Genomic DNA, 20,912 nt, shown 5'->3' with positions numbered 1-20,912 from the left:
TTACACTCCAATCCACTAGAGAGCGCCCTAGCATGTAAATTGTGGGGCACATGCACAGTGTCACTTCCTTTTGGATCGCGGCTCCGCCGATAGAAACACGAGTGTATATTTACTGTCCATTTCTTTGGACTTATTGACCTTCTTACACAGAATATTACCACTCCGTTGGCAAACATGGTTAGTAAAAATGTATTTTTCCAATAGTATGCCTGCTTTAAGTACGGAAACACTTTACTGTTGTTTCGAATGCGTCAAATTTTAGCTTAGCTTTGCCGGTAGCTAGTATGATCAGAGAGTCGCGTATTGTCTGTTTGTCTAAAGTGTAGTTTGTCATCTAAAATAAGGCACGTTAAACCTGTTAGACGTTTAATAAAATATACTTGAAAGTGTCTCCCTTTTCTCCACAGAAACCAATTTTACTTCAGGGCCACGAAAGGTCCATTACACAACTGAAATACAACAGAGAAGGAGACCTCATCTTTTCCGTGGCCAAGGATACAGTGAGTTTGGCAAAAATGAAGCATATATACACGCAGTTGTCACAACCTGTAAAATAACATGCTTTCCTCATTATCTACATATGCAATGACCCCCTGCCTAGTCAAGGTTTGCAATTCAATATACTGCATTCTTTCATTCCTATTTAGGTTACAAATGTGTGGTACTCAGTCAACGGCGAACGTCTGGGTACCTACAATGGCCACACGGGAGCTGTGTGGTGTGTCGACTGCGACTGTATCCAAAGAGTTCCCAAATACTTTTTCTTTATTTATATATTACCTGAACACACCTTCCTTAACATGACCACCCTTAGGGGACACCAAGAATGTCTTGACGGGGTCAGCAGACAACAGCTGTCGGCTGTGGGATTGCGAGACGGGTTAGTCAACTGTTTCATCACACCTAACTTGAGGCTAGGACAAGCTGACTGACCAGTCAAATGTGATCCGTTCACAGGTAAACAGTTGGCCTTGGTCAACACCAACTCTGCGGTCAGAACATGTGGCTTTGACTTCAGCGGCAACATCATCATGTTCTCCACGGACAAGCAGATGGGCTACCAGTGTTTCCTGAACTTCTTTGATCTGCGGGATCCCCAGCAAATTGGTATCACATTGACATTCGACTATACAGTAAAAGCAGCATGTAAATTCATTTAACATAATGATAAAGCATTGTGAACCCTTTTGTGAATTATGAATCTGATCCAGTTGGTAATTTGTCAAACTGATGAGAAGGACTTACATGATGTCAAATTTGAATTATCAGTGGCTGGTATTTATTTATTTATTTTTTGCGCAGAGGACAACCAGCCATACCTGACCGTCCCTTGTAATGACCACAAGATCACCAGTGCCGTGTGGGGGCCACTTGGCGAATTTGTCATCGCTGGCCACGAGAACGGCGAGATCAACCAATTCAGTGCCAAGGTGGGCGGCCTGTCATCTTATTGTAGCCGTGTTCTTAGCGGTTTGTACATGCAGAATTGAACGAACTTTTGCTGTCTATCTGTGGTGGCGCTCAGTCAGGGGACATCCTGAAGACAATTAAGGAGCACAACAAGCAGATCAACGACATCCAGACGTCAGTGGACCTTACCATGGTTATCACGGCATCCAAGGACAACACCGCCAAGGTAACGTACCTTCATGTACATAAATTTATACCACACTAATTCTTGAAAATATAATTTTACCAGTCGTAAGGTGCAATAATGGTTGCAAAGGTTTCTAAATGTTTTTTCTATGTCATCATTTTTCTTTTCATTTGATTGTATACACACTTTGGTACCTGTCCAATAATAACTTACTTTTATGTATTTTAATATTGGTCACACTTCTCAGCTCTTTGATTCGGCCTCCCTGGACCACATCAAGACCTTCAGGACTGAAAGACCTGTCAACTCGGCCTCCATCTCGCCGATCATGGATCACGTAAGTGTTTGTATAGTAAAGGTATCATGTGTGTGTGCATGCCCTTAACACTCACTGAGATGTGTGTGTGACACAGGTGGTGATGGGTGGTGGTCAGGAGGCCATGGAGGTGACCACTACCTCCACCAGGATTGGCAAGTTTGAGGCCAGGTGAGACAGCAAAAGCAGATTTAAAAAAGTTGAAGGCTGTGGTTGTGGAGAAACTCTATTGACAATTTAAATTTAAGGTCTATACTGTTTAATGCTGGAGTGGAAAAATGCTTGAAAAATCACGTATTTTCGTTAAACTTAATCATTCCTGTGTGTCTCAGGTTCTTCCACGCCGCATACGAAGAGGAGTTTGGAAGAGTTAAGGGACATTTTGGACCCATTAACTGTGTGTCGTTCCACCCGGATGGCAAGAGGTAAACAGGAACCCGTCTGGAAGCACCGTTTAGTGAGTTTGTTGTTGTGCTTATTTGTGTTTTTGTGTGCATCTTTTCCAGTTATAGCAGTGGAGGAGAAGACGGATACGTGAGGATTCATTACTTTGACCCGCAGTACTTTGACTTTGAGCTAGAGGTGTGAAAAGCGCACACACACACTCTCAGCATTTTTGGGACTCACAAGCGGGTGTCCATTTGGAGTTATGCCGGGCGAGCATTCACACCTCCAACAAAGGTTCTTTAAAAAAAAAAACTTTCTCGTGTTAAGATTTGAAACCCCTCATCACACACACACACACACACACACACACATCTGTTTTTACTACATTCAACTAAACAGTTCTGACTTAATGTTGCGCCTGTGTGATTTTTTTATTTTTTATTAATCTGATGTTTCTTTCTTTCTTTTTTTTATTACAAAGTCAAAAACTCAATCTGGAAACATTATCACACCACCTTTGTACACAACAGAGAAAGGTGTTTTGCTTATTAAATGTTCTCCAGACTTAAGCACAACAAAAAACAATATAGGATGCTTTCAAAATAACTTAAGTGTAGAAGTACGGCAATGAGAGATAATTACGTACATTCAGTTTCATTACAAATAGAAGCCGAATGTATTTAAAAAAAAATACTGATGAGGGTCATTTGAGTATGGATGGATTTCTTCATCTCGGATGGAGCACATGGAAACAATATGACATTTGTTTTGGTGTATATGTGCCGGGGCGGGTGGAGCTTAACACTCGGAACTGGCTACGAGCTCCCATGAGCTCTAAAACAGCAGGAAATGCACTTCAAGTAGTAGTTTTCACTTCTTCTTTTGCACTAAAAGTATAAAAAAAAAAAAAAAAAGTCAAATGTTGCTCAGTAGATTTACATTTTTTTGGGTGGTCAAATGCTCTTACACTGAAGTATCCATCTTCTCATCCTCCTTTTCATCCTCCTTCACATCTACAATGCAAAAAAAAAAAAAATCAAACATGTTCCCCTTAAATTAAATCAAAAGATCTTACCTTTCTTCTCCTCCCCATCGCGCTCCTCCTCCTTCTTCACCCGCTTGGCCTTTTTATGATTGGTCGCATTCCGCCGGCCGCCACCCTGTCCCTCGGCCTCATCCTCAGAGTCTGAGAATTCCTCATCGCACGCAATCCTCTTGTCGTGTGCCCGGACTGAAGAGCAAAGCAAAAACGCAACCTTTCCTATCTTGGATCGTCCAGAAACCACAAAATTGATCTGCCCTGTAACTTTGTTGCAAAGTTAATTCATATTGTAAAATGATCCCCCCCCCCCCCAAAAAAAAATAACCATCATTACTGTATGTAACAGTTTATCGTGTTCAGACTTACTGGAAATGCGTTTGTCAGGGTCCTCATCATCCTCATCGGCGCTGTCAGGGTGCGGCGCGTCCTCCGGTATGGCCTGCATCTGGACGCCGGGCGCGTGCGGTAGCATGCGCAGGTTCTCGAAGAGGCGCTGCTTGATCTTCTCCAGGTACTCGTCCGTGTTCTGGTTAGTCATATTGGACGGGCTTATGTGCAGCTTGAAGTCAGGGCCGAAGTATTCAAAGTAGTCGTTGTAGGGAAGCTCGTTGGGGATGGAGCAGTCCAGCGCCACCGCCGTCTCGTAGGTCCAGCAGCGCGCCACGTTGCGGATGGTGTAGCCGCCCCCGCCCAACATTAGAAGAGGCAGGTTGAAGCTCTTCATGTAATCCACGCACTTGGCGTGACCTGAAAACAGCAAAACGTAAAATATGGCAGCAGAAAAAAAGTAATTGAATTACCAGGAAAGCGTCTGCAAAGCAACCCTGCCACCTAGTGGCCTTTTATAGTTACTGCTTAGAAAACAATATGAAGTCTTAATGGCCTATAATAGTGTACTAATTTGTAAAAAATTAAGAAACAAATCAAGTTTAAAAATATCTACCATCCGTGTCGTGTCAAAATTAGAGTAACATTTCAAAAGGTGTCACTAAATGTTCATTCCATGTTTTTGAAAAATTCCACAAAGATGGCAAATGGTAGAAACACGCAATTGTGTTTGTGTATTTGATGATCCTATTCAAAAAATGTTTTGCATTACCTTTAATGGTGAGGTTGAAGCAGCCAAGTCTGTCTCCTGACAGGGAGTCAGCGCCACATTGCAGGACCACTGCACTTGGCTGGTACATCTCCATCACTTTAGCCATGATCTAAACCACACAAACACTTAATAATACTGCGTATATTGTCTTGACTGAGTGTGATACAAGCACTTGCAGGTTTGAAGATGGCCTCATAAGACTCGTCGTCGATGCCGTCTCTCAGCGGATAGTTCACAGCGTAGTACTTTCCCTTCCCGGCGCCGATGTCCTGCAAGCGAACGCATCTGGAACCTTATCGTCGAGTGAACCCTCACCGGAGAGGCTTAAGGTGCAGAAATCCAACTCACCCTAAGGTCACCGGTGCCGGGGAAGTACTCGCCATATTTGTGAAAGGAGACGGTCATGACACGGTCGGTGGTGTAGAAAGCCTCCTCCACGCCATCGCCGTGATGGATGTCGATATCGATGTACAGCACGCGCTGGTGGTACCTACACACAACGGACCGATGGACATCTTCAAAGGTAGGAATTAACATCGACAAAAAAGGTTGCTTCATCAATTAATGGGACCATAATTTGACAGAAATCCACCGGGCTTACTTGAGCAACTCAAGGATGGCGAGGACAATGTCGTTGACGTAGCAGAAACCGGACGCCTCCGACTTCTTGGCGTGGTGGAGTCCTCCCGCCCAGTTGACGGCAATGTCGGTCTGCTGCTTGTTCAGCTTCACTGCCCCCGCTGGAAAACAATGTTAAATGTTTTTTGTGTGTATTATAGAATGTCAACTTGCTTGAGAGAAAAAAACACGCACCCACGGAGCCGCCTGTGGAGAGCTGGCAGAACTCAAACAGGCCGTCAAACACCGGACAATCCTCTCCCACGTTGACTGCGTGAGGAAAATGCAAGTGAGTGATTTCTGATGTGCACATTTGACTTCACGTTGCAAGAAATAGAAAAAATCTCACATCTTTGCATCTGCTTGCTGTATTCTGACATGTTGTCCGGTCTGATGGACCTGAGGAACTTGATATAATCATCGCTGTGGTACTTGGTCATCTCCTCGCCGCTAGCTTTGTGTGGCCTCTATGGACACATAATATCATGTAAGTACGAGCCAATTTTTTTTTTAATTATAAAAAAAATCTAAATTCAATTTCAGGTTTCTATAGCATTGCCAACTGACATAGATCTCCATCTTCCTATACAGTCCATAGTTCAGGAGCAGGTTGTGTGTCATGCGGATCCTGTGGGGCTTCATGGGGTGGCCTTGACCGTAATAATAATTTCCCACGTCACCTGCAATATATTATTAAAATAACTGTTAGAGCACCCATCCCGATGCTGACTCGGCGAATCACATATGATCTTGTTGACAGCCAGGAAACTTAGCAAGTGTCTTTAGCATCCATTAGCTATAGTGGGACACTACCCGAACTGCACCTTAAACAAACAAAATAAGCGCTTCTGATGCGTTAAACTGATCATGTGACTTCGTTTTAGTTTCGGTAACACGATATTAGCTTCTGTGCATTTACACTTGCAGATATGTTAGCTTAGCACGCGTGCTGGTTAGCCTTCTGTTGCAAAACGGGCTAGCCCGACCGGCGTTGCACTTTTAAGAGATTATCGCGCGTGCAATTTAAAGCATGCACAGTTCACCGAAAGCATCTTTAAATGCTTTTGCAAATGCAAAGGGGATGCAAAAGGTTATATTTACCATCGTAGTAATAGCAAACTTTCTTCTTTGTTCCTTGCGACATCGCCATTTTTACACCCAATTAAGCTTCTACTTCTTGATTTGGTCTGCGTTCTTGCTTTTTGTGTGTGTGGTTCCCATCCAGTCTTGTTGCACCGCCCGGTTGGGAGGCCCCTGTGTATTAAAACGAACATCCATTGACTCAGAATCCAGTCAAAAAGTCGGATTTGGATTTAAATAAAACCACATTAGGATATATCCAAATAAAAACTATTTAGAAAAAAATGATACACAAATCAAGGAAAAAAAATACAATGTTTGATTCAACTTCATTTTTAATTTTGTAACCCATATGACATATCACAATCTTCTTGGAAGATAACAGCATTTTATTCCCTATTTTCTTCTACTTCTCATTTCGGCCAAGGAGAATTGGTCCAAACACAAAGCAAACAGGTCTCACATGGAATGTGACCGGAACATGAACCATACTCATAAGACCATCTGCAATACGGGGGATACAAAAAGTGCACAAACATTGTGAACAATACAGGCTTGTCATTATTGCGCCATATCCCAAATTGCGTGACCTCGAATCATGCTGAAATGTATCTGCTGTGAGGTAAACGTCTCTATCATCCGAATGTCAATATACACAGGCACGCAAAAAGAAATGAAATCATATTTCCACATGTGACAGGTCCATTGAAACACTCCAGCCTTGTACTGTGTAACTGCTTCAGTGCATAAGGTCCCAGAATGGTCATACCTAGGACCAGCTACATGGATGACACTAGAAGTGGTGTCTTGTTTTTTTGGTCCTTTTCAGTCAACAATACATTTCAAATAGAACTAGGAAAGGAATCACAAAAACCCCGCGAGACATTCTGAAACGTTCTGACCAATGAAATGCATTTTGTTATTCACATTTTTGGCCTGTCTGGACAGACAACCTAACAGCAAGGATGCTTAAAATACTAGGTGGGTCCATCCTCAAATTCAGTTTTAACTTCTAATGTAGAGGAAACTCCAAAGTGGTCCGACCCAAAAAAAAAAAGTAAAACAATTTGGGGAAAGCGTAATGACGGAACTAGAATAGTAGTTAGTGAAACAAGCAGTAGAATCTTTGGATTTAAGAGTTTACATAACAAACAGCTTCTTAACTAAATTAAGACTTCCATTTTAATCAATGTTTTGCCAAGCTACGCCCTGGGACTTAAAATGTCTGCCAATTATCTCGGGAAAAAGTTATTTTGTTTGTCGTTTAAGTGCAGCAGGGGAATGTTAAGGTGAAATTTATAACACCAGGTCCACGTCATTAAGAATGGGTATGAATGGCGATCTGTGGATTAATTTTAAGACAAGCTTGGTTGAATATCGATGTTGAAACAAAGACGTATGTTGAGGATATTTGGCATTCTTCCTTATGGCATATGACGAAAGTCGCTGTCAAAGGGGTCTTCAGTGTGCTTGACGGGTGATAGGAATGGTTGGTTGTGATTCACGCCAGTTTCAGGAACTGGTCCACTGTGTCCGCCTCCACCGCGTCAGACAACATTTCGTAATCCTGATGGGGTGAATAATTAGCATGACAACACAAAAAACACTGCAAATTATAATTCACGCTTCTCACCCCGCAGTATTGGTCGTCGTTGAACAGTTGCGGCGGGACGGCCGCTGGGTTACCCGCTTTGCTGCGCATCTCGTCGCGCAGCTCGCCGCCCACGGAGATGTCCACCAACTCATACTGGATGCTTTTGCTGTCCAAGATGCGCATCACTTCGGCCTGCTGGGACTTGATCTGCAAGAAACAAGTAAGTTGCCTTTTTTTATTTACATTGGAGGGATGTGCATCACTTATTGATAAATATTAGAGACATAAAATTACTCTTCTTGAGGGTCAAAGTTCTGGTTTTAATGGGTGGGAATATTTTTGACCACACCCCAAATGACCGCCCCTGAACGATTTCACAACTACAAACTTGGCGCTTAACCTAAGCATACAGTTATATTTATCCAAATACATTGTTGGTATTCTGTTTTTTTAATGACCACTAAGTAAGGTGAATTTCAAAATGAGAAGCTAGCAAGCGAAGCTGGGTGTGTCTTGTGCAAGGCTCACCACCGTTAGCTTAGCAGGAATAAAATTAAAAAAAGAAAACAAGGGGGGGGGGGGGACAAAAAACACAAGTTTACCGACCCGCTGCTAAGCCACTCACCGTCCGTGAGGCAGTTACAGTGGTGTAGTACAGTTTGATCCCCATTTTTTGGTGGTACTTGTTCTTCTCGCTTCCTTTTTCTGCAGTTCTGCTCGCCCAGTGGTGGCGTCACGTGATCACATCAAGTAGAAATAGGAAAGTGGTGCAACAGTAGTGTAAGACTTTCAAAATAAAACAGCAGCCCAGTGTAATACTATGGAGTATTTTATTTGGTTAAAAAAAACAATTAAGTTTACACTTGTCGCTTCAGATTAAGGCATTTGACAAAATAGTCCATTTAAATAATGCATTTTAAAATTCATTAACATTGCATCTTCAACATTAATAATAGATGCAATGTGATAAATATTAGTGAGTCTACACATACCTATTTTTTAAAAATATATATAATTAGGTTGTGCTTATCATAATAAAAAATTCATTTCAGACACTCAACCCACTCAAGACAATACAGACAAAAATGAAATACAACAGCATCTGCCTGGATTTGTCCTCATTTGGCCCAAATTGATGATTTCAATTTATGAAGGTCTTTGTGAGGGAAGCTAATGTGCACAAATGCATTTGAACAACCAAAAATGGCCCCAAAATATGCTTTTACCTTTGCCAATATTTCCCAAAACACTTTGTGGGTTTCTTACTGTCATCACTGTAACCATGATCGACTTTATGACCGCATTATGCTGAGATAATGTCTAATTAGTACAGAACAGTCGTATGGGGTCAGCTGTGTAGTGTGGCATGGCGTGTTGAATGCTTTGCAATGTTTTCAGCATCATTAAGTCCCGAGTTTGATTGGGGTGGGGAACTTATTGCCCAGGATAAGGAGGGGCCCTGGTCCTCACATTTGTCTCCTGTGAGTCACACATAAGGAATGTTGGCGAGTTTGGACAGTTACATCATTCTGCTCATTCACTTTTTATTTAAAACGGGTCGCTCCCTGATATCTTTCACTTTAAGTGGGGTAGCAGATAAGTCCATGTGGTGCAATTATTATGCAAACTAGCCCAGTTGTCACATCAAAATGCCATTTTAAAAACAAAGTAGATCAAAATAGCTTTACTTAGTTGTTTATTTCACACCTGAAGCAAAGAACCCAGTACATTAAAATCAATTTTATATGAAATTTCACTTGTAAGGGTGTGCTATAATGTAGCATTAAAACAATATAAAACACTAGTTTCTGACCAATACATTCCTTACAAATCATTTCCCCACATCCCTTCAGTACAAACATTATTTTCCCTCATGTACAAAAAGGTTATCTCTCAGCCCTGAGCACGCATTGTGCTTATTTGTCCACCGTGTCCAACGAGGCACTCATTCACAGAAGCGTCGACACGGTGTGCGTTCATATGCAAATAGCACGCGGAGGCCACGCCGGGTGGAACGCAGACTTTTAGAAGGCTGCCATGGAGACCGAACAAGCAGCGCGAAGCCGCCGCGGAGAGGCCGGCTAATCAGCTCCACGCTCCCCGTGTGCCGCATACGAATATCGCGGTTGCGAGGATGACTATAGATCGGCAACTAAAGCGGACATGTGCTTCACTTCTTTTGCAGTAAATTCACCGTTGTGTAATAAAAGTGCAAGGTGGGGAAAACCTATAGGAAGTATTGCAAAAGTGAATTTCATCATTCCAGTCAAACTCTCATTATCTCAAAAAAAGCATAGAGAGGAAACTACAATAAAGTAAAACTACTCATCCTTTGCCAGTGATGATTTTAGCCAGTAACTATCATGCTAATTCAGCTAAATCCTTGGTTAAATAAACAAGCGCCGTTCACCCTTTTAAAATGTTTTGCTTAGTCACCTTGTGAAAATGTTTTTTTAGGATTCTAGAAAAACAGCAAAGACCAACTCTCCACTTTTGGGGGATTTCCGCTGTATTTTTTGGACTGTGTGAAAGCAAATCAAGCGGGTGGAGGCGTTTCGTGGAAACAGTCGGTTTGGATGGTTACACAATACTTTTGTTGTCAGTGAAAATAATGGAACTCAACGACACCAGGGGCTAAGTTACACACGTGCTATATTATGTCATTAGTATGATGGTCCCTAACAATGATACCGGCTGGAGGTGTGGTGTGAATTTTCCAGGCACATTCACTGGATTTTTCCACATTCAAACAAGCTTTAAAGTTGGCCCCATTGAGATAAAATGAACATGTTACAACAATGTCACGGCACTTGTGTGTTCTCCCCCCCCCGATTGTCAATAAGATACCGGCGACATAAGACATCACGTGAAATCCCTTCTTTAAAAACGTCTCAAGTGTTTTCAAGTCGCGTAAAAGTGCTATTAAAAAGACACCTTCCCTTATCTTAATGCATGAAATTAAAGCATAAATAATAATAAGCAAGTGCTAATAAGCGTTTTAGCCACATCTCAAGTGCTTGATATTGTACCGAAACATAATTGTCCCATCGCAGTCAAGTAGATTCTGTGTTAAGGACTGCCAATTCAATGTTAATACATATGGTCATTATAATTAGGAAATAATACAAAATATGACACGATGTACGCTCTGTGGAGATCCATTAAGAGAGCGGTATAGACGATATCCTATCAAAAAAGTAATTATCTCTGGTGTACCTAATATTTCTCAGTAGTACTTGTGGTATCAGTGCCCGCGACTCATGAGTCATTTCACTTGGACTTGGTCTGGCGGTCCAGCAGCCGTTTGGCCTTCCTCAGCATAAAAGCGGCGATGAGTATGCACATGAAGAGCGTCAGCCCGTAGAGGTTGACGAAGAACGCCGCGTCGTCTCCGGCGTGGAGCAGCGTGTACACCTGCCGCCGACTTTCGTAGTCCAGTTGCGAGGCGTGGATCTGACACAGGGTGCAACAGGAAAGCAGAATATGGAACAGCTGGTGCCCCTGACCCAGGAAGTCGCAACCTCCCGGCCAGCAGCGCTCCAGCACGGGGAAGGCAAAGAAAACGGCGCAGCCTAGGAAGAAGGCGATGTGGCTCAGGTGGTGCACGAAGGCTGGGTCGTTTTCAGGGTTGCTAAGGAGGAGTCTGTGCACCACAGGGCTGATGTCCCACATGTAGGCGATGGTGGACGGCGCCACCTGGCCCACCTTGCGCACCCAAGGCGGGAGGGTGTGGTTCCGGTATTTCCCGTAGCAACAGCCCAGACACGACAGCCAACTGAGAAAAGCCGCCACGGGCATGAAGATGGGACCCATCCACCGATGGAACCCTTCCTCAGCCGCGTAGTAGTAGTGCACCACGGCGCTGCCGTACTGGTACTGCGCCACACCCACGTAGTCCAGAAAGAAGAAGGCATAGTGGCACATTTCCGACTTGCCACCCAGGAGATGCGCCACCACGCTCCACGCCGTGTAGTTAAGTGCAGACAGGAAGAGGATCAACAGAGGCCACGCGTGCCGGTCCTGTGCCAAATCCACCGACTGTGCCACGTCGCTCATCTTGGCCAGGAGAACCAGGAAGGCCAGCAGGTGCGTCCAGATGTTGATGGTCTCATTGTGGCGATGGAAGGCGGACAGAAAGTAGTAGCGCCAACACTGGTGGAGGGGCCGGTAGCCGGTGCCAACGTAGCGCTCGCGGAAAAAGTGGGGCACCTCAGTGTCGCGCACAGTGCCGGGCATGGAGGGAGATGCCTCGGAGGTCAGCAGCCGAGGGACCTGCTTGATGTGCTGCAGGCTGATGAAGAGGCGCCCAATTCGCTCCATCACGATGGTCGTCATGGCGCCGGGAAGCTGCAGACAAGTACCAAAAACCCTTTCAGAACTGATTCAAATCATTAATATCCATCTTAAGATCCATCTCTGATGTGCGGCGAGGTTCGTGGCTGGTGGGGCACCGACAGTCAGATTAAAAAATTGGTACATAAATACATACAATCTTCAAAACTAATAATAATATAATTATTTTTGAATAATTAAATTAATTGCAGAGTACCTAGTGGGGTGGCTGAGGAGTGTAAATTATGCTGTCTCTATGGAACGTAGGAATTTACATCGTCAGGTATCTCCGACCTGTGAATGACGTCACACTGACTCCACCCTCCAGATGGATGAATTGAACTGTATGTGCAGCATTTCATTTAAAACTATTATTATTTTTAAATATTCGTCAAGACAAAATACCATTGCCCCCAGTTATTCTTTAAAAGGTGGGTGTGGGGGGGAAATCAACAGAACACCGAAGTTAAGTAACGTCTTGAAGTCCACATGAGTGGCAAAGAAGTTTGGAAAAGTTGTTTCCTTTGCACGTTTTGCTGTTATGAATGGCTAAAAGTTTGCCCTGGTGTTATATTGTCGTAAAGGAGCTTTTTCTTACCGTGTCGGGTTCCCTTTTCACCAGACGACTGCCTCGCCGCCTTGGTCCGTGCGTCCTCTGTCTTCTTCCACGCCCAGATAAGAAATATGCAACAGATGAGGAGGGCGGTGTCAAGTTCTTAGACGGAAGTGCATTGAAAAGTAGGCCGACATTACCAACAAACATAAAAAAACTAACGTGTAAAAATAAAAATGTGAAAGATTTACTCTAATGGCCAGCAGCGTAAAATTCCGTTATGGCCAGTGCATTCACTGATGGAAAATGAGGAAGCTGACTCTGCAAATCTAGTTGTTTTATCGCAAAAGCTTTTACTTTGAAATGAGTAACTCGCCTATTGCGTTAGAGGAAACTTTGTTGATGTGACTGGATTATTATGCGATTCTGTTATTTGATATTTTCATATAATGTATTGTGCTTGATACCGTGCATAATTTTGCACTGTACACTTAAACTTGAATAAATAAAAGCAAATTGCCCAAATTTAAAATAACAATGGAAAATATTTTTTAAACAGAAAATAGAAATATCTATCATACAAAAACTATTTTATCCCAAAACGGAAATTTGATTATTTAAAAAGCAATCTTGAAAAATTCTTCATTGCACTTTGGAGAGACACACTTAATAATAGATGCAAAAGATCGACTGAATAACACAATAAATGTAAACTAACAAATAAATATAAATGGATAAGAAATTGTCTTACGTCATTTTAAGATTATTCATTTCTTACCAACCAGCAGACTTCGTATGATATTCTGCAGACTTCCAGTGACAGGGTGTGCCAGCATTGAAGTTGTACAAGCTTTTCTTGCTTATCAGTATCGTTACATTACCCCCATAACTATGAACTGAACATTCAATAAAAACTTTTAAGTACTGTCAATTTTGAATATGAAAAGTAGATCAATTTACATAAGTCCTATGTTTTGCAAATCATGGCTGTTGTGTTCCTGAGGCTTCTACCAAAACTATAGTTTTATTAGTCCACAACTATAAAAACAAACAATCAAACAGTAAAACACATGTTTATTTCTTTTTAATGTGATCTGTCCACTTTCTATCCCCAGATGTGTTTGCTACCCGCAAACCAGCAGACGGCTGACATTTCTTTTTGACTGCATGGGAAAAGGACAACACATGGCGGTTCATCTCCAGCCTCTAATTGGCTGCACTCACATCATGTGGAGGCGGCAGAATTCCCAGAGCTCTCCTGCCATCGGTGCGACTTTTCTTATTAATACCCTCCTCTTATTTTTGCTGAGCACTTTGTTTTGGCTCTCCGTGTACAATATATGGCCTGTCACCTCTAATGGGCGCCGAGATGGAGCGTGGAAAGCCCATGGGGGGATCCTTGGGCTGGCCTTTTGTTTGCAAATAACGCTTTACTTGCAACTTTATAGCTACACCAATTGTGAGATTGTCTTTGTACTGTAGTTGGGGGACAAAACGTTGATAATATCCACTTGTGTAGTGCTTTGAGTTGCCAAACATAGATTGCAGCCTAAAAATAATTGTCTATATTTTAGTGAACCAAAATACGACTTAATGTTACCGTCTACTGTAATTTAACTCAATACTTCAAGCTACTCACGTCACAACTCAAATATCATCTTTCTTTTGTAAATGCCATTAATCTGAGCATCAAGTGTTCAATTTGTCCACCAGAAGGCAGTATAGTATGTATAGCCACACCACATAATTTGACGAAACAGAAGAAGAGCTAATTAGGCGTCAGTAATAATTGTGTATATTAAAAATAAAACACAGAACGGCAAATTAGGTTAACAGGTAAAAAATAATCCTGAAATTTCACCATAAAGTATGTCTAAATTTATCTGAATTCTGCGTTAAAAAAAAAACCCAGCGGTATGTGTACAATTTGGGTGATTTGTTTCAAAATAAGATTATAAACTTACACATTACATCGATACTTTTGCCCTGCATCATAATCTATTCTTTAACCAACTAATACTACCTCTACTATTAAATTGTAATCGACGTTTTTGTACGAATATTACATTTAAGATGACGAACAAGTTTATTTTGAAGTTAAAACGGAAGCATCTCCATCCGTGTGTTTGTATAGCTTGGTGGAGTCGTAGGCGGGACGTGTGGTTTCGCAGGAAGTTAACTATGGCTGATTTAACCGAGAAGGCGGAAACCATGAAGAACTATCACATAGCGTCGGAAAAGATAAACCCGCTGGCCGGTCGTTTCCCTCATTGTATCGTGTGGACCCCCATCCCCGTGTTGTCGTGAGTTAAGTTGGAGGCTTCTTTGGGGCAAGTTCCCCGGATGTGGTGCAACGCAAGTGACAGCTTCGTTTGCTTAGCAAGCTAGCTGTCAAACGTCCCGTTTCATATTTTATATGAACATACAAAGCACTGATACTTGTTTTTGTTAAAGGGCCGCAAGTTGCGCAAATTAAAACACAAAATAGTTGAACATATACATGCAAAAGATTACAGAAGGTTAAGTTAGTGTTGTATTATGCATAATAGTTATGATGTTGGCATAGTTAATTCCCCCAGCTTTTTTGCATCAATTTATCCAAATACTACATTTCACGTTTCTTATTGCATAATTAATTCAATGATGTGACTATTTATTTTGCCTTACCAGTTGGCTGTTTCCATTTATTGGGCACATGGGCATCTGCACTTCAGTTGGAGTCATCCGAGACTTTGCTGGACCCTATTTTGTATCCGTAAGTCATCGAATTTTGATAATATACGTACTGTACGTGTGTACACCACCCAAGGAAGCTTTTCTTTTGTCATGCAGGAGGACAACATGGCTTTTGGAAGACCAACAAAGTGAGTTTTATCTGATCTTCCCCCCCTCTCTCTTGACCTGCCTTCTACACAACATTATCATTTGTCATTGGAGATACTGGATGCTGGACGTAAGCAAAGTCTATGCCGGTGGCTCTAGCGCTTGGGACATTGCCGTGCACGACGCTTCGGAGGAGTACAAGCACAGGATGGTACGGACTTTGCCCACCCATTTATTACATACAAAATTCGCATAACATTTTTTGGTGGTATGTTTTTTTCAAGCACAACCTGTGTTGCGACAACTGCCACTCGCACGTGGCCATGTCTCTCAACCTGATGCGCTACGACAACAGCACGTCGTGGAACATGGTCAAGCTCTGCCTCCTGGTGCTACTGCACGGAAAGCACGTCAGGTAACGTGGCGTCTCACGGTGGTGCGGCGTAACCTCTGATAAATCTAAAAAACGAACTTGAATAACTCAAAAAATCAAACGGCACAAAGCACCGTTCTAAAGGCACAAGCAATTGAAAGTGTTTTGACCAGCGTTAGTGTCGAGAGATGTATTGATCTTGCTTTGGGTCCCTTTGGTTTCCAGCTGCGCGGGCTTCCTGAAGACGTGGCTGCCCTTCCTCATGCTGCTTGGCATCATTGTGACAGTGGCGCTTGTTATCAACCTCCGATGACTTCCCCCAGGGAATGTCGGCAAACAAAGTGAGGCCTTTTTATGTCAAGAAAAGACTTGTAAGAGACGCCGGAATGAATGTCTCACACAAACACCTCCACCACTGCCACGCACACAATTTCTAACAATAATAATAATCTAAATCTCTTTTTAGAAAAACCTGCCTTTATTATCACAATTCAGAACTTCTTCTTTTTTTCGCTAGCAATTTAAACGGCCATTGCTGGCTCAGGGTGAATGTCGTTATGCCGTTAAAGTACGGGTCAGTGCCAACTCCGTGTTTTAAAAACCGTGTCAAATATGGGAAACCCAGGACGAGCCTTTTATAGTGAAGTCCGGTTTACCCTGCTGGATACGTTCCAGACCCACCTGCGAAATAACGCTAATGTATAAATTTGCTAAACCACACTTCCGTAGTGCCTGTTCTCATTCTCGCTGTCAAGAAATGAGACTATCATTGAAATATAATTTTAAGGAAACGAAAATTTGTTAGCTTTACATATTCCACATCTGCTCTACGTAATTACCCAGAAACACTTTAGCTATCCGAAAAAAATAATAATTGCAGGCTAGTAATGACAGCCATCTGAAAAACATTGATTTTGGGTGAAGTATTTATTTGAGGTTAAGAGGACCCCATTATTCATTTCAGCTGTATTTGAGAAAATTACGCAAGCCATTTTGTTCAACTTGAGTGCATGGTTGTTGTTTTTCTCCGGCCTTTCTTTCCCCATGTTATTTTTGCCTATTTAATTCCACATGATGGGTGTCACTCCACTTCAGTTGCCATGGCTGTGCTGAGCACATCCAAATCCTCCCGTTGTTCCCAATCATATAACTCCTTAAGCCCCTTCTTTTCGGAAGCAGCAGGTAGCCAGGATGGCTCAGGTTTTCTCGCTGAATAAATTTCAAACAGATGGCCTCAAAATGTTTAAGACAAGTCGCAAATGATCATTTTGTTGTAAAACGGTGGTCGGATTCTGCTCACTAACTAGCCAACTAGCGTCATAAGCTACATTGTACAATACTTGACCTTAACAGATGCTGCAAAATTTCAATCATTAATTTTTTGTTTTAAGCCGTCCCACCACTGTGGTGCCTTGCAGTAACCAGGAGCCAGCAGGTCATGGAATGTGGAGACCTGCGGCGGGGGTGGGGTGGGGGCTACGCTATCAATATATGCTTAGGCTGGTCCAGAGACTCCCTAATCCCAAAACCGTAGACTAGCTCCATGCAGAAAAATCCTGCCAGGTCCTCAAGAATGTTTTCTGGAACATATACTGTATATAATAATAAACGTGTTTTATTATTGTTCTAAAAAAAGTGTTCATCCTAATATTTCTTTCTAATCTTATTCTTAAAATGATTATAAATGGTCAGAATACACAGGAAGCAAAAGACCCCCCCCCCCCCCCCCTTACTTAGTCCCTTGCTTTGATACTTAAACCCGCCCCCCTGCCTGCACTGCAAAGTCTCACTCAGGGGCCATTATTGTGCACATGAAAGGAGGGCCCCTCGCAATTCTGGTCCCCCACCCCCTCCCTCACCCCGCATTGCTGCTGACCACCTGGGTGGGAAGGTAGCAAACATCTAGCCAAAAGTCCCCGACATGCTTTTTTAAATCCACATCAAAAGGGAATAATCTCAGGATGGATGCAGTCAGAGGACCTGCAACCTTGTGAAAGTAGCCACCTCATAAAAAATAATAATAATAATAATAAAAAAAATGCAAGACTTCATATGTAACTTTTGAACATCAATTTGAAAGTGCAGTTTGGATTTGGCTGAATTCCACATTTGTCTTTAAATTTAAACCACATCCAATTGTTGCTGTGACTTTTGTCTTGGGCATTTTCAGTTAGATTTCATATTTTGAATAATTTTCATACAAATAAAAAAAAAAAAAAAGAAAATCATTTATTTTAAAGATGAGAGCATCACTTCTGTTTGAGGCCGACCCACAGGATCTGGATCCGGCCCCCAAACTTCAAGCTCCTCCTCGTCGGATGCGTGCGCGATGCTCTTTTTTTTCCCCTTGTTTTTTCTCTCAACTTGATTTGTTTGCAAATAAGCGACGCCCATTCTCCTTTCTCTTGCAAAGAACCCCCAACACACACACACACACACACACACGCGCGCGCGCTTTTAGTCCACAACCCCCACTCGTGGCTGCCAGTGTCTGCATGGAAGTGCTCGGCTCCACACTCGAGGCGTGCGGCCACTCAGGACAGCAGCCGGTGGAGATGTAATATTTCTCCACTTCTCCTTCGTCTTCATCCGTTTCTTCTTACCCAACATGCTGGACTTGAGCCCCAGTCGCCTCTTCTGCAGCACCCTCCTGCTCCTGCTCCTGCTGGGCTCCGTTTACGCACCGGCAGCTCCAGCCTCCTCCTGCCCGACGGGCTGCGAGTGCTCCGAAGTGGCGCACACGGTGAAGTGTGTGGCCAAAGACCTCCGGAGCGTCCCGCTCGGGATCCCTGGATACACCCGGAACCTTTTCATCACCGGCAACCAGATCACATGCATTGGCACAGACTCCTTCAAGGGCCTCGGCAATGTCACTAACCTTTCACTAAGCAATAACAGGTATATTTCTATCTCTTCTATAAATATTATAGAATTTTGTCGCTACAGAATAATTTTTCTTATTGTGGGTTTTACGCATTGTTGAAGAATGTGTCATATTTAAAAAGTTGAAATTTGTTTTCTGTCAAGAAGAAAAAATACGTACTGTTTGTGTTCATTCTATCTTTATTTTTTGTAATTTAAAATAGTAACTATTATTAATTTATGTTAATTATGAAATAATTTCATTTGGTACTTCATTTTTATGTAATTGTTATTTTTGCAATTGAGCAAATTCAAGCTAATATTTTAATAAACAGCTATAAACCGTGCAAGTAAATATTTACGCAAATACAACTTAATGCAGTGATGAAATTATTGCATGAAATAATACATGTATACATGCTAATCGTCACCTAGACCAAAAGAAAATCTCCACCTATCGATCCTCCAGGATTTCCGAGGTGGACTCGCACGCCTTCTCTGGCCTTCCGAGTCTTCGCTCGCTGGACCTGAGCTCCAACCAGCTGGCGGTGTTCCACCCAGAAGCCTTCACGGTAGCCAACCAATCGCTCCGCCAGCTCAACCTGAGCCGTGCCCTCTACAACCACTCGGCTGTGCTGGACTTGGCCACGGCTTTGCGCTGGAGCGCCCTAAGCTCTCTGCGCAGCCTCGACCTGTCGCACAACGGCCTCTTCTACTTGCCGCCACGTATTTTCTCCCACCTGAGCGGACTTCACCGGCTGCTGCTCACCAACAACTCCCTGGTTGCCGTGCGCAACGCCACCCTGGCCGGTTTGGAGTCTCTCCGGGAGCTGGATCTGACACTCAACTCGCTGAAGAACATCCCCGAGGAGGGCCTGTGCGAGCTGGACTCGCTCTCCGAGGCCGAGATCCTCCTGGGTGAGAACCCCTTCACGTGTGTGTGCGGCATCGAACCTTTAGCCCGCTGGCTCAACCGCTCTCAGGGACGCGTCCGTGACCCTGACCATCTGGTCTGCGCCTTCCCTGCCGCCCTGAGGAACACCTCTCTGCTCTCGGTGGTGGGTGCCTCCGGCAGCCTGAGGTGCCGCCAAAGGGGCGCTGGCGCCGACCTGGCCCTGCAGACCTCCTACGTGTTCCTGGGCCTAGTACTGGGTCTGGTGGGCCTGGTCTTCCTCTTTGTGCTCTACCTGAACCGCAGAGGCATCAAGAAGCGCGTGTACGACATGCGTGATGCCTGCAGGGAGGTGTGGGAGGGCTACCACTACCGCTTCGAGCTCGAATCGGACCCCCGCCTCTCCCAGGTGTCCTCGAGCACTGACATGTAAGACCCAAACGAGTTCATGACGTTGGATTACCCCCCCCCACACACACACACACACACACACACATACACACGCACACACATGACTCCTGTCTTCCACGTCAACAGCAAGTGCCTCAAGACCCTGGACTGGTCGCCGGTCAAACACGGGCAGCATACAGTATAGATGTATATAGTATAGTATGTATGATGGATGTATATAGTAGTGTATTTACACACATATAGGCATTTCTGAATGTGTGTGTTTGTGTAAATGTTTATGCATGTAAAATGCAAGCAGCAAATTGGAATTGTTTCAAGTCCTTTGCATTCGGAAGAAGGATAATTCAGCCCAGGCTAGAGCCTCTCCAAACCCTCTTGCGCTGCCCCTCCCTTTTTTTTTTTTTTTTTTTTTTTTTTTTTCCTTTTTTCATGAAGACTTGCTTTGTTTCGACGCCTTGACTTTTATTGCCACAATGATGAGAACCAGTCGCGGAGGCCGAGGCTCTTCAAAAGCCAGCTCCATGTTTTTCTGTTTAAGAAACTTTTGCCTTCTTTCTTCCCATGATAAGACACAGATGATTCCGGACAACAGCGGCCGCATTCATGCAGCAAGAACAACTCAAATTTACATTTTATGGGGGTCGCAAGAAGTAACTGCCTTATCATGTATGTTTGAGTTGAGGCTACAAATGACTTTATTGCCCTTCACTTTGCTGTCTTTGCAGGTTTTTAGGCTAAAAGCTTCCAAACCAAAGACGAAGCATTCTTCTGGCTTCTTAGCTATTTTACTGCATGTGCAATACCACAATAAAATGACAAAGCAGCGCTGTCTTGACAACAAGTCTTATTTAGTTGAACTCTACAATGTATTTAAAAAAAAAAACATTTTTGTCTCACGTCAGGACAAAACAATAAAACAGACCAGTAATTTGC

General features: G+C 43.2%; 6 protein-coding genes and 1 long non-coding RNA gene across 8 annotated transcripts; 4 read left to right on the top strand and 3 right to left on the bottom strand.

Moving 5' to 3' along the window:
* Positions 1-19: 19 nt before the first annotated feature.
* On the top strand, positions 20-2,710 carry eif3i (eukaryotic translation initiation factor 3, subunit I). Its single transcript, XM_049751555.1, has 11 exons — positions 20-177; positions 408-500; positions 648-735; positions 815-880; positions 958-1,107; positions 1,303-1,430; positions 1,526-1,636; positions 1,845-1,934; positions 2,011-2,084; positions 2,246-2,338; positions 2,420-2,710. Exons 1-11 carry the CDS (start codon positions 175-177, stop codon positions 2,499-2,501), a joined length of 978 nt encoding a protein of 325 aa, XP_049607512.1. The 5' UTR covers positions 20-174; the 3' UTR covers positions 2,502-2,710.
* Positions 2,707-6,294, bottom strand: LOC125987226 (probable histone deacetylase 1-B). Its single transcript, XM_049751465.2, has 12 exons — positions 6,161-6,294; positions 5,627-5,739; positions 5,409-5,526; positions 5,255-5,329; positions 5,043-5,181; positions 4,790-4,931; positions 4,618-4,710; positions 4,442-4,550; positions 3,709-4,089; positions 3,376-3,531; positions 3,268-3,313; positions 2,707-3,187 (listed from the first exon to the last, which is right to left on the bottom strand). Exons 1-12 carry the CDS (start codon positions 6,207-6,209, stop codon positions 3,157-3,159), a joined length of 1,452 nt encoding a protein of 483 aa, XP_049607422.1. The 5' UTR covers positions 6,210-6,294; the 3' UTR covers positions 2,707-3,156.
* Positions 4,816-7,107, top strand: LOC125987327 (uncharacterized). Its single transcript, XR_007487982.2, has 3 exons — positions 4,816-4,964; positions 5,026-5,146; positions 5,221-7,107. It is a non-coding gene; the product is annotated as an uncharacterized lncRNA (long non-coding RNA).
* On the bottom strand, positions 6,457-8,513 carry sh3bgrl3 (SH3 domain binding glutamate-rich protein like 3). Its single transcript, XM_049751630.1, has 3 exons — positions 8,359-8,513; positions 7,773-7,940; positions 6,457-7,706 (listed from the first exon to the last, which is right to left on the bottom strand). Exons 1-3 carry the CDS (start codon positions 8,401-8,403, stop codon positions 7,641-7,643), a joined length of 279 nt encoding a protein of 92 aa, XP_049607587.1. The 5' UTR covers positions 8,404-8,513; the 3' UTR covers positions 6,457-7,640.
* An 899-nt stretch (positions 8,514-9,412) lies between these two features.
* LOC125987239 (membrane progestin receptor alpha-B) lies at positions 9,413-12,979 on the bottom strand. The gene is made up of 2 exons (XM_049751487.2): positions 12,664-12,979; positions 9,413-12,080 (listed from the first exon to the last, which is right to left on the bottom strand). The coding sequence occupies exons 1-2, from the start codon at positions 12,826-12,828 to the stop codon at positions 11,004-11,006; spliced, it is 1,242 nt and encodes a 413-aa protein (XP_049607444.1). The 5' UTR covers positions 12,829-12,979; the 3' UTR covers positions 9,413-11,003.
* Positions 12,980-14,781: 1,802 nt separating this feature from the next.
* Positions 14,782-17,449, top strand: tmem222b (transmembrane protein 222b). 2 transcript variants are annotated; one of them, XM_049751572.2, is made up of 7 exons: positions 14,782-14,921; positions 15,289-15,373; positions 15,451-15,482; positions 15,556-15,652; positions 15,726-15,856; positions 16,040-16,155; positions 17,206-17,449. In XM_049751572.2, the coding sequence occupies exons 1-6, from the start codon at positions 14,800-14,802 to the stop codon at positions 16,125-16,127; spliced, it is 555 nt and encodes a 184-aa protein (XP_049607529.1). In that variant the 5' UTR covers positions 14,782-14,799; the 3' UTR covers positions 16,128-16,155; positions 17,206-17,449. The 2 variants fall into 2 exon arrangements, with proteins under 2 accessions (XP_049607529.1, XP_049607528.1); XM_049751571.2 differs by having other exon boundaries at positions 16,040-17,449.
* A 130-nt stretch (positions 17,450-17,579) lies between these two features.
* On the top strand, positions 17,580-20,803 carry tpbg1b (trophoblast glycoprotein 1b). Its single transcript, XM_049751508.1, has 2 exons — positions 17,580-18,712; positions 19,146-20,803. The coding sequence occupies exons 1-2, from the start codon at positions 18,423-18,425 to the stop codon at positions 19,999-20,001; spliced, it is 1,146 nt and encodes a 381-aa protein (XP_049607465.1). The 5' UTR covers positions 17,580-18,422; the 3' UTR covers positions 20,002-20,803.
* The last annotated feature ends 109 nt before the right edge of the window (positions 20,804-20,912 follow it).

The sequence above is a fragment of the Syngnathus scovelli genome, chromosome 19 (assembly GCF_024217435.2).
Source record: "Syngnathus scovelli strain Florida chromosome 19, RoL_Ssco_1.2, whole genome shotgun sequence".
NCBI lineage: Eukaryota > Metazoa > Chordata > Actinopteri > Syngnathiformes > Syngnathidae > Syngnathus > Syngnathus scovelli.
The sequence above is the reverse complement of the archived record's forward strand: the minus strand, read 5'-3'. Positions and strand labels throughout refer to the sequence as shown.

Coding starts and splice junctions, on each gene's coding strand:
- LOC125987239 (XM_049751487.2), bottom strand. CDS start 12,828: ATGTTTGTTGGTAATGTCGGCCTACTTTTCAATGCACTTCCGTCTAAG. Junction 12,081..12,663: donor TGAAAAGGGAACCCGACACG/GTAAGAAAAAGC, acceptor ACTTGTCTGCAG/CTTCCCGGCGCCATGACGAC.
- tpbg1b (XM_049751508.1), top strand. CDS start 18,423: ATGCTGGACTTGAGCCCCAGTCGCCTCTTCTGCAGCACCCTCCTGCTC. Junction 18,713..19,145: donor CTTTCACTAAGCAATAACAG/GTATATTTCTAT, acceptor TCGATCCTCCAG/GATTTCCGAGGTGGACTCGC.
- tmem222b (XM_049751572.2), top strand. CDS start 14,800: ATGGCTGATTTAACCGAGAAGGCGGAAACCATGAAGAACTATCACATA. Junction 15,653..15,725: donor AGGAGTACAAGCACAGGATG/GTACGGACTTTG, acceptor GTTTTTTTCAAG/CACAACCTGTGTTGCGACAA. Junction 15,857..16,039: donor CTGCACGGAAAGCACGTCAG/GTAACGTGGCGT, acceptor TTTGGTTTCCAG/CTGCGCGGGCTTCCTGAAGA.
- LOC125987226 (XM_049751465.2), bottom strand. CDS start 6,209: ATGGCGATGTCGCAAGGAACAAAGAAGAAAGTTTGCTATTACTACGAT. Junction 5,182..5,254: donor CTCCACAGGCGGCTCCGTGG/GTGCGTGTTTTT, acceptor ATTGTTTTCCAG/CGGGGGCAGTGAAGCTGAAC. Junction 4,932..5,042: donor GCCATCCTTGAGTTGCTCAA/GTAAGCCCGGTG, acceptor CGTTGTGTGTAG/GTACCACCAGCGCGTGCTGT.
- eif3i (XM_049751555.1), top strand. Junction 1,431..1,525: donor TCAACCAATTCAGTGCCAAG/GTGGGCGGCCTG, acceptor GGTGGCGCTCAG/TCAGGGGACATCCTGAAGAC. Junction 1,637..1,844: donor CCAAGGACAACACCGCCAAG/GTAACGTACCTT, acceptor CACACTTCTCAG/CTCTTTGATTCGGCCTCCCT.
- sh3bgrl3 (XM_049751630.1), bottom strand. CDS start 8,403: ATGGGGATCAAACTGTACTACACCACTGTAACTGCCTCACGGACG. Junction 7,941..8,358: donor CTGTAACTGCCTCACGGACG/GTGAGTGGCTTA, acceptor TGTTTCTTGCAG/ATCAAGTCCCAGCAGGCCGA. Junction 7,707..7,772: donor ACGACGACCAATACTGCGGG/GTGAGAAGCGTG, acceptor TCACCCCATCAG/GATTACGAAATGTTGTCTGA.